Source organism: Hypomesus transpacificus, chromosome 10 (genome assembly GCF_021917145.1).
Source record: "Hypomesus transpacificus isolate Combined female chromosome 10, fHypTra1, whole genome shotgun sequence".
In the NCBI taxonomy this organism is placed as follows: domain Eukaryota; kingdom Metazoa; phylum Chordata; class Actinopteri; order Osmeriformes; family Osmeridae; genus Hypomesus; species Hypomesus transpacificus.
In genome coordinates this window covers 9020373-9037145 of record NC_061069.1, presented here as the reverse complement: position 1 = coordinate 9037145, position 16773 = coordinate 9020373, and the positions used below count along the sequence as shown (strand labels likewise).

General features: G+C 47.1%; 1 protein-coding gene across 1 annotated transcript in view; it reads right to left on the bottom strand.

Moving 5' to 3' along the window:
* Positions 1-16486, bottom strand: part of LOC124472340 (cadherin-24) — a 28791-nt gene extending 12305 nt beyond the window's left edge. The window contains 5 exon segments of the mRNA XM_047027116.1: positions 2388-2555; positions 4744-4863; positions 6639-6914; positions 6917-6932; positions 15950-16486. Coding sequence (XP_046883072.1) covers positions 2388-2555; positions 4744-4863; positions 6639-6914; positions 6917-6932; positions 15950-16486 — 1117 coding nt within the window.
* Positions 16487-16773: the final 287 nt, after the last annotated feature.

The following is a 16773-nucleotide window of genomic DNA, read 5'->3' as shown; positions in this document are numbered from 1 at the left end:
TGAACACTTGCTTCGTCCCCTCTAAAAATGATGAGGCACAGAGGTGCTTTAAAGGAGGAACAAATGGGGTGACAGTGAGGGGGACTGGGGGCAGAGAGTGTGCAAAGAGGAGACCGAAAGAGCGAGAGAAGGAGGGTGAGAGAGAGAGAGAGAGAGAGAGAGAGAGAGAGAGAGAGAGAGAGAGAGAGAGAGAGAGAGAGAGAGAGAGAGAGAGAGAGGGCCGTGGCCCTGAAGGGAGATGACAAATCCTGTCACCTCTCAGTCTCCTTGTCTCCTTCTCTCTGTCTGATGAACTGCTAAACAGAAGTGTTTGTGTGCCTGTATGTGTGTGTGTGTTTGTGTGTGTGTGTGTGTGTGTCCGTCCATGTGTACTAAGCATGTGCACATGTGCATATGAGAGAAAGGGGAGTGAAAACAGGGTGCTGCTCGTGTAACGGGTGATAGACACTGAAGGGCCCAAACAAAGCACACACACACACACACTCCAAACAGGATTAAGCCGTTATGCATTTCTAGTCTCACTCCCCTGTGACTTCACCCACTCATGCTTCTTTGTTACTTCTCTTCCTCTTTCTCACTCCACCATTTCCTCGGAGGAAAAATTACCATGATTACCATCCCACCTCCCTCTGCTCCATTCTCTGCCCGTTCCCTCGTTTTCATATGTTTCTCAGTGTGCATAAATGTCTCCCTCTCGGTCTCTGTACGCTCTCTTTCCCGACGGCTCATTCACCTCACCTTCTTTCTACCTCACTCCTTTTTGTATATAACTCTATTGTCGGTATCTCTCTCTCTCCCTCCCTCCCTCTCTCCCTCCCTCCCTATCTGTCTTTCCCTTTTGTCATCGTTTCAGTAACTGGCACTTCTGGAGGGAAATAAATTAGTAATATTTACGACGAGGGCCGCTCTGTATCCCTTTCTTTCTCATCTCCTTGTTGCAGAAAGGAAGACACTGATCTTATCAGACAAACCTATGTAGTCATCCCTCAAACAATCTACCTAACCATCCATCACAGCAGGACAACGCCAGGCACAGCTTGCTTTCCTCCACCCCGGCAGCCCCAGCTTTTAAAGGTACATAAAACTCAGCAAGTGGACACCGAGCACCTGAGACCAGCCGTGCACGTGTAAAAGACTCCCACCCGGCCTCGCTGCACAGACAGATAAATCAATGCTCTGTTGGCCTGATGGACACATATGGAACATTCCGCGACGTGATTTTCCTCAGTGGATTTCTAGGCTCTTTTGAGCTCACTCTTAAGCTCTGTCGGCACGGTGAGCTATGTTTAGTGCGGTAGATATATGTAAATGTCAACAGTATTTGTATGCCATTTCATCACAAGCAGCTGTTATTTTAACCATGCCATGGTAGCCTCCAGTGATATAGAGTCCAGTAGAGTGGATTACAAAATCATTACAAAAGTATTACAAACTCCCTTCTGTGAAGAGTTGTGGTCATACTAGAAGAACTGTTTGTGCTTTAAAAAAGTGCTTATAGTATTGCATGCACTGTAGAGCCATATTTACTCTACAGAGTTTTTCATTCTTATAATTATTGGTATCCTATTGATTCGACTTAATATTTTAAACCTTTCTAATGTTGAGCGTTTAAACAGTTAAATATTTAAACATTCATTTAAACATTCATCACTCAAGCAAAGGGAGATTCTTACTTCTTAACAAAGTCAAATACAAGCCTACTGCAAATGTTTCAGCATTTATCAGAACCCCACGGAATACCAATCTCCCTTCACAAAATGGCACATGTTCCAACACTCCTCTGAAATAACCGCTCACACAAACGGTTGTGAAATACAATAAAGTCATGCTGAGGTATATAGTCAATAGTCAAAACTGGGATTACTGTGCTACATCGTGAAAAGACTGTTATGCAAGCACTCTCTGTCTGCGAACCAGTCTGTGAACCAGCCCATACACTTCTGAGAATAAAGTCTCCCCGTTCCTGGTTCATTCTCTCTTTAATTCTCCCATGCCAGGAAACGCCATGTGAAATAAGCAGTAGTGACCTTGTAAGAAAAGGCCTGTATTCGAGAGTCTTTTTAAAAGCCCTAGTATGTAATTGAGTAGAACTGCAGGGAGGCAGGCTTTGATAGTGTTCTAACCCCTCCTGTCACACACACACACACCAGCAGCAGCAGAAGTATTAAGAGCGTTGAGCAGGCAGGAAGAGTAAGTCTTATTTAAGGGCAGCCCTTGCTCCTCCACAGCGCACAGACTGAGCTGGGGGGTTGAAGGTCCCTCAGGAGCTTAGAAAAGACCTCCGTAACCCCCATCCAACACTGTACCTGCGTGTGTTAGCGTGTGCGCGGGGGGCGGTCCCATCGACATACATGTGCTCGATACAGAGGCTAACGTGCGGCACTCACTCTGGGTGAAGCGAGGGGGGTTGTCGTTGACGTCGCTGAGCCTCACGGTGATGGTGGTGGTCCCAGACAGGCCCCCCAGGTGGCCCCCCATGTCCTTAGCCTGCAGGACCACCAGATACTCGTCCTGGGTCTCCCGGTCCATGTCCGGCACGGCCGTCCGCAGGATCCCTGAGACACACACACACACACAGACACACACAACAGTTCACATCTAATCACGTCCCATGGAGAAGACAACCTGATTTTGCTCTCGGTGATTGGTTGTGCAGTGTCAGCCCCTAACTGTGCTCAACCAACAGCAACCGACCAACTGCCAACACGCTAACATGTTTTCGTTGAAGGTGAATCGCAATGAAGTATGAAGTGCAAAACAAAACTATGCAGATTTGTCTCGGTGTCTGAATAGAATTGTTAAGCGGGAAACGAACTTTGGAGCAACTGTAGCAGCGGTGGAGAGTTTCAGCTGCCTTTTAGACCTCTAGCAAGAGTGAGAAAGGGTGGGAAGAGGACGGACTGTGAATGCTAACGCTGGCAAATGGAGAAGAGCCACGGTAACACATGCTGGGCAGAATTAGGCTAATACTCCCCAATTAACATTCCAGCCTGACAGAGCCCTCTTCACTCATTTCAGAGGTCCTTCCATGTCAACACAATCAATTAGAATGCATTAGAATTCAGTAACACAAATACTGGTCGCCTTTGACTCTTGTGGACAAACGACTGCACTGATACAGGCATACCGACACCCATACACACATACACACACACATCTTCATGCACACACACGCACACATATGTGCTGTGGCAGCCCCAGAGCCAATTGGGTGAGGGGAGGACTTCAGAACCTTGGACAGAGGCTCAGACAGATGCTAGGGTAGACAGGGACAGACACGGCTGTGGGTCATCGACTGACTAAGGAGAAGACAGGGGGGAAAATGGGGTTTCCACCAAAGAAGGGAGTTGAAGCACGCGGCGGTATGGGCGAGAGCCGGACTCCGGCAGAACTCCAGTGCTTAATGCAACCTTGTTCTTCTCCATTATATGACAGATCTCACCCATGAAAGGCCGGATGAAAGCCTCCCAGACCATGCCCTTGACCAAGGGCCATTTCATTTTGTTCCATTTTATTTGTCGTTTTTTTGTAATAAAAACACTTCCAGTGCTTAAACTGGCCTCTGGTGCACGTATCGATTGCTAAGCTGCGTGCAGCTCATCCCTGTTTTGGTCAGTGGTTGCCGCAATGCGCACACACACGCACAAACACAAACATTCATATACACACACACAGGCACAAGTGTAAAAGGTCCCAATCTCGTAAAAAGTCCCATCACACAAACAGTCAACAGTGTATTAAAGCTAGCTGTTTACTTCTAAGCTGTCAATCAGCTAGTGGGGGTAAACAGGCTGGATTTGCTTTGTGGAGTACCCCACCGGTGCCCTCACAGGCATCAGGCAGAAGAACTTCTCCATGAGCCTCGAGGACATCGGGTGACACGCGAGCCCCCCAAAACACATGGCATGGTGGATTTCAGGAAAGCGACAGGCCCCTTGGTGCCTTTTTAATCTCTTCCTGTGATAGTTCACAAACCTCTTTTGACATTCCCCACTTTGAAGACAGTCTTTTTGTTTTGCCTCCCTCAGATCATTTTTGGGGCTCTTTCTGTGTTCCGTTAAATGCACATAGATCCTGACAGACTGAATACATTTCTGCCAGCTTTGCTGGATTCACGTAGAACAAGGGAGAGGGGCACAGCATTAGAGAGAGAGAGAGAGAGAGAGAGAGAGAGAGAGAGAGAGAGAGAGAGAGAGAGAGAGAGAGAGAGAGAGAGAGAGAGAGAGAGAGAGAGAGAGAGAGAGAGAGAGAGAGAGATGAAAGACAGAAGTTGTAGGAGTAATAAGGGACGAGGGTGCGAATCCAGTGTGTAAAGGTGAGAGACTTAGTGAGAGATGGAGACATAGAGGGAGAGAGAAAGAGAGAAAGAGAAGGAGAGAGTGGAGGACAGAAGATGTAGGAGTAAAAAGGAAGAATGAGGGATAATGTCTTTTAAGGTGAGGGAGAGACTTGGGGAGGGATGGAGGCAGAGAGAGACAGAGAAAAGCTAGGGGGTGCTAAGGGAGAGATCAGGGTGGATGTAAGCACACCCTACAGAAGCTTGACTGGGGGGGAGGAGGGACATGGTATTACCAGGGGGAGGGAGAGCACATGTGTACACAATAAGTGGAATCTGTCAGGGAGGGAGAGAGGGAGAGAGGGAGAGAGGGAGAGAGGGAGAGAGGGAGAGAGGGAGAGAGGGAGAGAGGGAGAGAGGGAGAGAGGGAGAAAGGGAGAGAGGGAGAGAGGGTCTCGCTGGCTTACCTGTCTGGGGATCCACAGAGAAGAACTGCTGCCCCTGCACCAGTGTGTACACCAGCCTGGCACTGTTCCCATAGGTGGGGTCGTCAGCATCTGTCGCCGTCACCTGGATTATAGAAGTACCTGAGGGAGGAGGGGAGGGAGGGACGAAAGGAGAGGATAGAAAGAGTGTTACAAGTCTCAAACAATCCCGAGCTGCCTAACCCAATGGTGCATTAACATAGCACTCTGGGATTTCATCCACAAACTAACTGACAATCTCCGTGGCCGGCTCTTTCTCTCTATCTCTCTCCCCCGCTCTCTCTCTCTCCGCCGCTCTCTCTCTTTCTCTCCCCCGCTCTATCTTTTTCTCGTCAAAAGTGTGACAAATACGTTCTTCACTTCCCCTTCTCCCCTGCCACTCACCTTCTTTCTCTCTCGATTCTGTCTGTCTCACTTCAGTTCTCTTTGTCTCTGGCTCCAATTCCCCTCTTGCTCCCTCTCTCCATCTCTCCATCTGTTGATGTTCTCCCCCTCCTCCCTCCCTCTCTCCTCTCCTCTCCTCTTCTCTCCTCTCCTCTCCCCCCTCCTTCTATCTCTCCCCTATGTCCAGACTCTCCCATCCTGACACGTCCCCGTCCCTTGACACGCATGGGCTTCTTTCCCCAACAAATCAATCAAAGAGTGTCTGCTTCATGCGAATTTTGTTGAAAATGTTCCCCCCCCCCCCAAAAATGACATATATATGCAATGGAGAGAGAACTACGTTTCCCATAGGGCGCTGGGCTGACAAGCTCTGAGGGAAGGGGGGATTTGTGGGAGCAGCTGTTGCGGTTCTCTGACATCAAAGCCTTGCCAGTGTCACAGAGAGAGAGAGCATGGGAGGAAAGAGAGGAGAGAGTTGGAGTGGGGAGGGAGGGAGGAGTGATGGTGGGAGACAGGGTCTAGTTACTGATCTATCACAGGTAGTTAAGAGGCAGAGGAGGAAAGTAATGGAAGATGGAGGAGAGATGGAGGAGCGCAAGTAGTGCGACGGTTTTGATGCGGGCGCTAGAAGAATGATCAGACAGACAGATCAAAAAGGACTGCGCTGTGGGGTTGATGCAACAAGCACAAGCTGTGGGAAACCTAATGATATGCAGCTTGCCTGGTGCTGAAAAATACAGTCACAATTTGGACTGATCATACATTCAGACTGAGATGAATTCACGGTGAATGGAGAGGAATTCAGTGAGTTCAGTCTTCTACTGTGACATTCATCCTCAGTCAGAGTGGGAGTGATTACGACATATTACAATCGTAATTGGGTTTGAAATGATAACCTCGCCACCATTTCCACTAACTACAGATGAAATAAAAATCATGACACAATGTTTACAGGCAACAATTATCCGAATTCAATCAGAATCTACATTGAAAAGCCTATATTTCAACCAATACCCTCTCCAGTAGTGGCTGGGTTTCAATGTGACAAGTATCGTTATCTCATCCACCATCTTAGCTTTGACAGTGAAAACATTAGCAGATTTTTGTGTAACAGCCTTTTTCATAGGACTCTCACGATCCCCCCAGTCTGCCGGCAACTGAGCATTGCGAAAAGCACCTTGGTAAATATTGAATGCAGAGTAAATATTGAATCCATGATTGACTGAACAACTCCATCAGAGGGAATAAGCAGCGGTTAAAAAGCAAGCGCTGGTAAACTGAGTGATGGGATTACTAAAAGGAGACAGGAGGGCTGGTCTCAGTCTCAGACTGATGGGCTCTTCGTTCTACAGTCTGGCAGTGGTAGTGTGGTGAGGCATCGAAGAGAGTGATTGATGTTCACAATGACATGAAAGGTGGAGGCACAAATTCGATTCCTGTGGGCAGGAACTCAAACTGAGTCTGGGTGAAGGAAACAAGCAACCTTGCAGTACCTATGTTGGCCATCTCGGGCACAATGGCGCTGTAGGGCCCCTCCTCAAACAGCGGCGGGTTGTCGTTGATGTCCTGGACTCGGATGATGAACTGGGATGAGGGCTCCAGGGCGCGTTCCGTCTGGCGGTCAGTTGCCGTGGCGATGAGGCGATACTCGTCCTTCTCCTCCCTGTCCAGCGGCTTGGTGACATGAATGTTGCCCGTCTTCTCGTCAATCACAAACACTGACCCCGCCCCCTCGCCACGGAGCACGTACTTGGTGCGTCCATCACCCTGTCCATGTCAGTGTGCAGCTGAGGAGAAGGGGTGAAGATGGAGAGAGAGAGAGAGAGAGAGAGAGAGAGAGAGAGAGAGAGAGAGAGAAGAGAGAGAGAGAGAGAGAGAGAGAGAGAGAGAGAGAGAGAGAGAGAGAGAGAGGAAAATACATGAGGTTAGAAGAAGTCCAGGAAAAGAATAGCCAAAGACTAACAAGCAGATAATCCAGAGCTTGAGCACAATGATCTGACAGAGACTGGCTGAAACCCTCCTTTTCTCCACAGGGCAATGGCCATAAACTAGGATCATCATAATCTTAATAACCTAATTCATTACACACTCAACTAGCACCCACAGCCACAGCAGATCACAACAAAAATCCTTTCATTTGTGAAATACAGTGCTTTGACACATAATGGCACCACAAATGGTTGGGCATAATTATCAGTAGAGGGCTAATCAATTATTGCCAAACTAATAGGTGAGTAATAAGGGTGCTGTGTGGCGGTGGACATGCTGTATTGATCCTGACCGTTGCTGGCTTCTTAGAACAGCGGTGGTCCGGAGCTAGGTCTGTGGCGGTTGTTCAAGCAGGACCTGCTGGCTAATAACAGGATAGGGCGCTCTTCTTCACGGTTTTAGAACGACCTGCTAGCGGGGTACACCCAGCGCTCCGCGCATCGGCATTCATTCTCATTACTGCGCGTACGTGAATGGAATAGCAGCTTTCACAAAGTGCACCTAAATTAGCCAACACTCCCAAGAAAGTGTGACATTGCGAGTTTGAGAAGGAGGGAGTGTGTGTTGGAGGGCGAGTTTCAGAGCATTGTTGCGTGACACCAGCTAAGCACATTTGCTAAGTGAAATGAAAATGGATATTTCGAGGAAAAATATTCATTACTTTGCAGACGCCCATTTTTCAAAGGGAAAACTGTCTGGACGGGCATGCCCTCCCATGGGGAAAACAATATACACGCAAGTTGACAAGTGGGTGTCCTTACAAAAATACTCAAAAGTTTTAATACAGCCAACTTGCAAATGCAGCTGGACAAAGACTAAAAGAACCCAAAGTCATGAATCATTTTGACCCCACACTTCCAAACACAAACTAAAAATATCATTCTAATTGCATGTTAATTCTAATCTTAATTCATGCTGTGGGAGGGAGGAAGGAGGGAAACACTGGAAATAGCAGTGAGTCACATGGCAGCTTGCCTCCTGATTTTTAAGGTTCAGAACAACAGAGGTTGACACCCACCGTAAGTACACAACACCAGAATGACATAACCTGCTAAAACCAAAGCCAAGGCTTCATTTAATCTTTTAAAGACTCCAGATAAGACGGCTTCTCACACAAGCATGGTGTCGGAGCTATCTCCTTTGGACATGGCGGCACAGTCAAGTGTGACTTTGGAGTCAGCCCTTCAGTCTTAAGTGATTGGGAAATTGGACTACACACTCAGCTAGTCAGGACCACCATGAGTGTTGAGGTTCCACATTCGGGGCTCTTAAGAAGGGCCAATAATAATCAGACTCTTAACGACCCCCTGGCTTAACGAGGGGACTTAACGAGCCTCTTAATGAAACCCTGGCCATCGTTTCCACAGCGAGTGGTGGCTGTGATGATGAAAGCAGTAGTCAACCTCTCGATCTGGAGGTGTCTGCATGGAGAACCAGGCTCCATTCACAACTGACCTTTGACCCTTTACTGTCCATGATCAACACATCAGCATGATTTACAGCGGTGTAAAACACCAGTGATGGGATTCAGCCCTGCTAGTCTCAGCAATCATTTAAACATTCTGATGAACCAGCAACATCTGCTACTGGTCTGAAGAGCTGCTACTTGATGAATTTCATGACGAGCTTTGATTGAAAAGTCCAGTCAGTAAAGTATTGTTCGTGGTTTTGATGGTCTCTCTTCAACACAGGCGACCTCCACGAGATCAATCGAACCCACGAGAAGGATCCATCATAACAACACGTCCACCAGCAGACTCCCATGATCACAAACACCACTGTAGTCATTTAGCTCTTTGGATTCATAAGACAGGATGACGTAACGTCTACCAAATGTTCATACCTTCAGCCTGTTGTCACACAACGAGAGACAGATAAACTGACGAAAGAACACCCATCTAGCTAGTGACGACTGTGAGAAAACCCCCCAGATATGCACACAGTGAGAAGACTGATGCGGTGCAGCCCTGAACACTGCCACTCTCCTTCATTCCTGGCTGCTGTGTATGCAAAGCCCTGCCTCCCAGACCTCTAAATCACTCCAATTATTTATATTATCATAAGGTAATATGCTTATACTCATATACTCAATTTCACATTTTTGCAATAACCATAAATCAAAGCAGAAAAAAGCACTCTGTGTCAGTTATTTAAGTGTCTTTAAATCACTTAAATAACTTATACCATGAATGCTCAATTCCATATTTCTGCCGCCCAATAAATCATAAAAACATGATGCAAAAAATACATTTTGCATCTGTGCATTTGCCCTAATGGATTTGTTTCCCTCTGCAGAAAGAAAGGGGTGATTGAGAATGGCGCATGATTAGGGGAAAGCACATAGTGGGGAAACTGGTGTTACATGAAAGACCAATGCAGTGGCATCTGTAACAAACTGTATCTGTCTTGTAAGTTTCAATCCGGTGGCACACTGGGGAAATCCATCAAAGGCATGAGAGACCGCAGACGGATATCCCTAGATCTCGTCAGAACCATGTGGAGAAACGGTTTCTCTCTTATCTTCTGCATGGTGGACTCATGTTTACCACCACTTCAAAGAGCCAGGGTCATGTGACCGTGTGCAACAGCACCACGCAGGCAATGCCTAGCTACAGGAGCATGGAGGAGCTATCGGAATTCTGTTGGTGCAGCTGCAGTTCTTATCTGTGAATAAAGTTTGTTAAGAGCAAAGGGGATAATGTCATCGGATTGATTTGGGACCAGGCCAAACAACTTCCAATGCCAGTCTTAATGAGAGAAATAACCTGAACGAGGATTAGGGCACCAGATCAATTTGGAATTGGGCCCAACAAGAAGCCCGTACCCCAGTATCATGGAGTCTTCTTAACAACAATCTCAAAGTGTAGTGAATGATGTGTGAGCCCAGTATGTTTATCAGAGTGTTCTGAGGAATCTTAAGGACAGTGTTTAATGACTCTGGTTCTCTCTCTGAGCCCCTGGCTGACCCTCCAGTTGGCACACCCAGGGCACAGACTGGACCATGAGCCGTGAACTGCTCTCCCCCCCCCTCCCTCCCTCCCTCCCCCTCACACACACACAGCACCTGCACTGTGTGGTAACAGCTGAGAGCTGGACCAGAACCCTGGACCCGTGACAGAAGGGCTCAGAGAGAGAGACAGAACACGAGGCCAAATCTACCCAGTGACACATAATTAAAGTCAACAACACTATGAGGTGCTGTGAGAAGAGTGTGTGATCATCTGATGTTTTATCCCAGCTGGATCCTCTGGCTACCCAGCTGGTCCCAGGGTAAGGGAGGGGGGGGGGGCAGGGTGGTCGGAGTGAGACTAAGCCACCCTCTCCTCTCTCTCACCCTCTCTCACTCACTCCCTCCCTTACTCCTTGGGTGGGGGGGGGGGTTTACACTTCAGAAGGCAGACCAGATCCAGTTCCTTTGACAGGGTTTAGATGCGCCTGAAGGTTCAATCCAATCCAACCTTCATTGAAGTAATGCTGAAACTTTCTCCTTTGCCTCACAGTTACGGAAAATGCCCAGCATTCAAGTGCTTTGTGTTTCTGAATGTTTGGGTTGGTTAAAAGTCAGACCTAGTTTTGATTTGTCAGGAAAATGAGAAAGGCTCATACACTCATTTTGAATGGATTCATTGTATTAGTTTGTATTGCTTGAGTCTAAGCGGGTGCTTTTGTGTTTTGGTTATGGTTTTAACATAATGTTTGGGGTCTATTGTGATCTAATTCTGTCAGTCTCTGAGGGTTCAATCTCTCATATGTGTCTGTAATCAGCCCCCAACGTTGCAAGAACATCTATTATTAACCATTATTATACTTTGCCTTCTCACCACAAGCTCTTTTAACACAGACTGTTACTGTTCCTGGCTTCCACAAAACATTATTCAACAAAACTGCCTTTTAGCCCAAGAGTATGCAAATTCCACTTTTGATTATCATAATCAGCTGATGTACAAGTGAGGACTGTGGGGGGGTCTGAGGAGGATGTTTGTTGTTTCGTGCCCCCTGTGCCCACTCTGATGATGTATAACATCATCTTTTTAGTGGGTAAAAGCAGGAAAAGGCCACCAGAGGATTAACATGCATCTGTACATTTAAAGGGTAAATTGCCCACATATATGCCAGCGTACAATACTGCCAAGAGGACTGCCATTTGCCAATCAGATTTGAACAGTTCGAACGCAAGAGAGAGAGAGAGAGAGAGAGAGAGAGAGAGAGAGAGAGAGAGAGGAGAGAGAGAGAGAGAGAGAGAGAGAGAGAGAGAGAGAGAGAGAGAGAATAATGAAGTATCTGGAATTTGAGTGCTTTGCTGATTTTGCATGACTTTGCACGCATTTCTTCTTCTATTTAGAGCTTCTGGATGACGGTCGGATGTGTGTGCGTGTGTGTGTGTTAGTGTGTGTGTGTGTGTTAATGTGTGTGTCTGTAAGTGGAGCGGGGCAAAGAGTAGCAGTCTGTGCCTCCCTCTAACCTCGCCTCCCTGAGTCAATGGCATGGCCTCCTTCAGGGGCACTGTGGGGAAGTGGGGCGCATGGCCAGTCTTAGCTCAAAGGCCAGTGAATAAATATTAGCTCAAGGTCACAGGCCGCAATCACACTGGGCTATGCATAATCATGAGATCACCCAGCACAGTGTTTCCATTCTCATGACCAGCACTTTACCAGGGCAAAGTGTTTAACTCAATACAAATTCGCAGACACTTTATCTCTTCAATAGTATGATTAACCTGCGAAAAAGGTTCAGCTTTATATGGAAAGAGGATAAAGGGTGTTCGCTAGGATAAAAGCTAAGATCCTTTATTATATGCTATTAGGCTACGTGTTGGCCATGGGTTACCCTGGAAGGTAAAATGGGCTTTCACAGGTAAAACCCTTCTTCTTCTAAGCAACTGAAATAAGGTAATGCTTTACATTCACACACTCACTGTGCCGATTTGTTTGACTTTACTCTGAGATTAAACAAGCGGTATAAAAAAGAGAGAGAGGAAGTGGAAGAAAACGAGAGAGAAAAAAGTATTGTGCTCCCTTTGAATTTCACCTTCAATAGATGTTCTATTTTTTACCCTTTCTCTCTCTCTCTCTCTCTCCCTCGCTCTCTCTCTCTGCCTCTCACTTTGTGATTCGGTTCCCACTCAGCACTGAAACACTTAAGAATTTGGGCTCCACAGGGGTTTGAAATAAAATGGTATTTAACCACACTCTTTTTCTCTCCCTCACCCCTCCATTTATCCTTTCATTCTGTCCATGTAGTCCTGTTCTTCTGCTCTCCTCATCTCTGGTCCCCTTTCCCTCTCTGTCTTGCTGAGTAGGGTTGATGGACTGTGAGGTCAACCCTACAATGTGCGTGATATTTTTCTTTATTGCTCTCTCTCTCTATCTCTCAGTTCACTCTTAGCTCTTTCTGTCTCTCTCCTTCTCTCTCTCTCTCTCTCTCTCTCTCTCTCTCTCTCTCTCTCTCTCTCTCTCTCTCTCTCTCTCTCTCTCTCTCTCTCTCTCTCTCTCTCTCTCTCTCTCTCTCTCCCTCCCTCCCTCCCTCCCTCCCTCCCTCTCTCTCTCTCTCTCTCTCTCTCTCTCTCTCTCTCTCTCTCTCTCTCTCTCTCTCTCTCTCTCTCTCTATCTCTTTCTCACGTCTTTCCTCTTGGCTCTTCCGCTCTGTTAGTTGTAAACCATTAACCTTTCCTAACTTTCCTCCCCTAATTTTCTATGCATATTCTCACCCTGTTATTGCTTTCTTTTATAATGTTCCTCCTTTCATTCCACCATTCTTTTCCCCCCGCTCTCTTCTGTTCTACTCTTCAATCCCATCCCAATACTTTCTCCTCCTCTGCCCTCCTTCCCATCATCCAACATCTCCTTCCGTCCTCTCCCTCATTTCTCTATCTCTCCTCCTATCTGTCTAGTCCTCCCCCTGATTTCCCTCCATCTCTCTGCTCTGACTTTAATTGCTCTCTTACCCCTGCTGTGCTCGGCCCGGAGGCTAAATGACTTTCACAGGGAGAGAGAGGAAACGTAAGAAAACACAAAGCTGTTTGGAACGAGACATTTCAGGATTATTATTGATGAGCTTCCTGCCGGCAGGTGTGTGTTTGTAAATGTTGCCCCCCCACCAGTTCTTTGTCTCTGTCTCTCTCTCTCTCTCTTGCTCGCTCGCTCTCCTCCCCTTCTTTTTCTTTTTCCATTTATGCCTCTAATGAATTCCTAGTACATGTGTACTGGCATTCGTGACTTTGAAGAGGCATTTGCGACCTTGTTTGCATTTATTTGTCTGTGCTGGTGTGTGCTAATAAGTGTGTAGGAGTGTGTGTGTGTCATCATGTTCTTTTGTGTGCAGCATGTCTGTGTGTGTGTGTGTGTGTGTGAGTGTATATGTTCAGCAATGTGTGTACACAGCTCCAGAGGATTTAAAGGGACATGTCGGACTCCATTTGAGACCAAGGAGATGACTAGTCCAGTGTTTACAACCAATAAGCAGCAGCTCAAGGAGGGGATGGAGAGACACACACCACCATGAAACCCCTGGGATAACATCCTCCCAAGCACCATCTCCGATGCTACTGGTCTAGTCTGGGTAGGCTTGAGAAGGGCTGGTCAAATCAATCTGACTCCCCATGAATTGAAACCCAAATTTCATGGGATGGGAGTGGGACATGGGGTCAGCACAGTGGAACCAAACACATTACGGAACCCGACATTTGCTTCAGTTTCAATCGATATCTTTAGAGAGACATGCAGGGTAGTAGGGAGAGGTAGGGTATCCCCTTTACAGAAGGCATGTGGTTAGCATTCCAGCAAAATATCTTTTAATTCTACTGTAAAGCCCCACACTTTCTAAACTCTTCAACCAGAATACATAAATCTTTTTTTCTCCCAGTCTGTCATTGTAATGATTTGAAAGCTTATTCCAGACCATGTGACAGCATCAATTAAATTCACAATTATCATGGGGACCAAGTAATTTTAGAAACTAGAAATATGTTGCTTGCTGTAATTAGGAAGCCACAGGGAAAGATGCTACAATGATAAATATAGTGGTGTGTGTGTGTGTGTGTGTGTTGGTGGGCTTGTGTGTGTGCATATGGCAGCATCAATGCATGTGTGTGTGTGTGTGTGTGCGTGTTCACGTGCCCATGTTTCTAAGGGAGTTTCTGGACTGCTGTCTTTGGCATTAGTTACTGTGCTGGCTTTGCAGTCCAGTCCTTTCTGCTCTCCATCACAGTTTTCTCTATTAAATCATAATCAACCTTCTAATAAGAAGGAGCAAGCACCGTGTCCCTGTTGATACATAAGCCAGCCTGTGGCCCACCCAAGCACAAAACACTAAACATTAATAAGAGCATTAGGATGGAGAAGATCATTATGAATGTATGTACAGCTATGCACACACGGACTGGTATAAATGATAGGCACTTTTTTGTTTGTGAGTGTATGAGGGTGTGTGTGAGTGAGTGTGCAAGCATGTGTGTGGGCTGGCTAGGTTCCCTCCTTGAACTCAATACAATGAACAAACATAAATACCTCCTTAACACAGCAGATTGGCACTAATGGCAGCACAACCTGGCCATCTGCGGGCTAAGCTGGGCATTGAACTCATGTATTTTGTCTTTGTCCGTTCTATATTTACAGTGCTTGGTCCACTTGGTCATTTGTCATGGGTAGGGCATTCTGGGTAGTGTATTCTTTTGGGGAAAAGGGTACAGTGCTCCAGTGAAGAGTTGACTAATCGTTAGCCCCGACAGGGACTCTGGTCTCAGTGTACACACACAGCATGGGCCTGGCTGGCCCTTCAGCTGGATAGAAACCACCAAGCAATTTCTACACTTAAGCGCCGAAAAATAGGATCTGCCGATGCTCAGACACTTCCCACAGAGACACCCCCCTCCCTCTCTTTCTCTCTCTCTCTCTCTCTCTCTCTCTCTCTCTCTCTCTCTCTCTCTCTCTCTCTCTCTCTCTCTCCTCCCTCTCTCCCTCGGTGGTGTCTGACAGCCTGCAGCAGCCATGTAAGGATCATTATTATTCATTTGCTTAGCAAACTGATTCATACATTAGCCCTCACCACAGCTGGGTATCAACCCACTGAACGAGTGCAGGGCCTTGAGATGCTAATGTCCAGTCAACATGACTTTATCCACACACGTGCAGGCACACTCACACACAGCCCACCCTCCAGACCTTACAGTCTTTGAAAGGGAAAAGGCCAATGCTTGGCTGTTGATTATTATAAATGACTACAGGGGGCAGGATTCGGTGTGTTGTCAGATGGGAGATGTGAACTTGTAGGAATGTGTGTGTGTGCGTGTGGGGGGGGGGGGGTCAATAGGGGTCAAGGGGGTCAAGGGGGTCATTTACTATGGGCCCTGACATCAATGATGTCATAAAAATAACGGAATCTATGAATTTCCTGGGTAGGTGTCAATGTCCCACTGGCGTGTGAAGATTGGTGGCGTTCATGACTGGTCCCATGGGGAGATATGGTTTGAGGGGCTTTGCTGCACCTCAGTGCACCATTGATTAATCGGAGTCTCTGTGGGAATAGGAAGACACCACAGCACACCGACGTAAATCCAATCCAATTGAAGGTTTATGTCATTACAAAGCAAACCCTGCATCCCTTCAGACCTGTGGAATAGTGCTGACAGTAGTGGAGGAATAGAGGGCTAAGGTTAAGGTTAAGTAAGTACAGTCCAGACAGAAGGAACTGCAGGATAATTAAATTGTTTGGGTAGTAAATCAATTCCGAGTCTAGTTAAATATATGAAGATAGATAGGAAGCACCAATAAAAGAGGTCACAGACAATGTCAGTTATTAATACAAATGACGTTCTTACCCGTCCGATGAGCACCGGTTCTGGCCCGCTGTACTCTTCAATCACAAAAAACTGGTTCCAGATCCAGCTCCTCCTACTTCGAGAGCGAGACCCTTCCTGCTTCGAATGGCCATGCCTCTCTTCCTCCTCCTCATGTGGCTCCGCCTCCTGGAACACCAGGCCCAGCCCACTTCCAGGCTGGGAATCGACGGTCATCACCCCACTCGACGACGCTTCCAGGCCGACGCCCCAATCAGGGTCTGGGCGGAGCTTGAGGACATGGCTGCTGTTGAAGGGCTTGGCAATGTCACCTGAAGGGTTTGGTGTGACGCTGAGTTTGGTTTCCCTCTCATTTACCGCGTTGCTATGGGAGCCCCCTGCCTGAGGGAGGACAGCAGTTGCGACTCCGTCCGTTTGAGAGAGAACATCTGAGGAGTCGTGATTGGTTGATGTCAGCGGAGGGTCAGTCTGACTGGTCGTTTTATCACTCTCTGGATTCACCTCAGACACGGAGCCAGGAGTGTTTCTGCTCCTCATCTCAGCAACATCCTTGCCCATAGCAGAAACTGGGGTAACTCCATTTAAGGGAATCCAAAGAGAATGAATGCTAAGATCTGGATTCAAATCAGGATGCGTTACAGGGCTGACGCGGGGCTGAGCAGTTTGACTATCTAGCCGTAGTTGGTTCTGAGGACCAGTCATATCTTGTCTCTGTGATCTCAGGGCCTCTAACCGGCTGTGGTCAACATCGATCAGATCTCTCTTCCTGCTTCGACTGGACTTGGTCAGAAAAGTCCGACTGGAAACACTTTGCATCTTTGAGTTCACTATCCTGACCAGGTTAT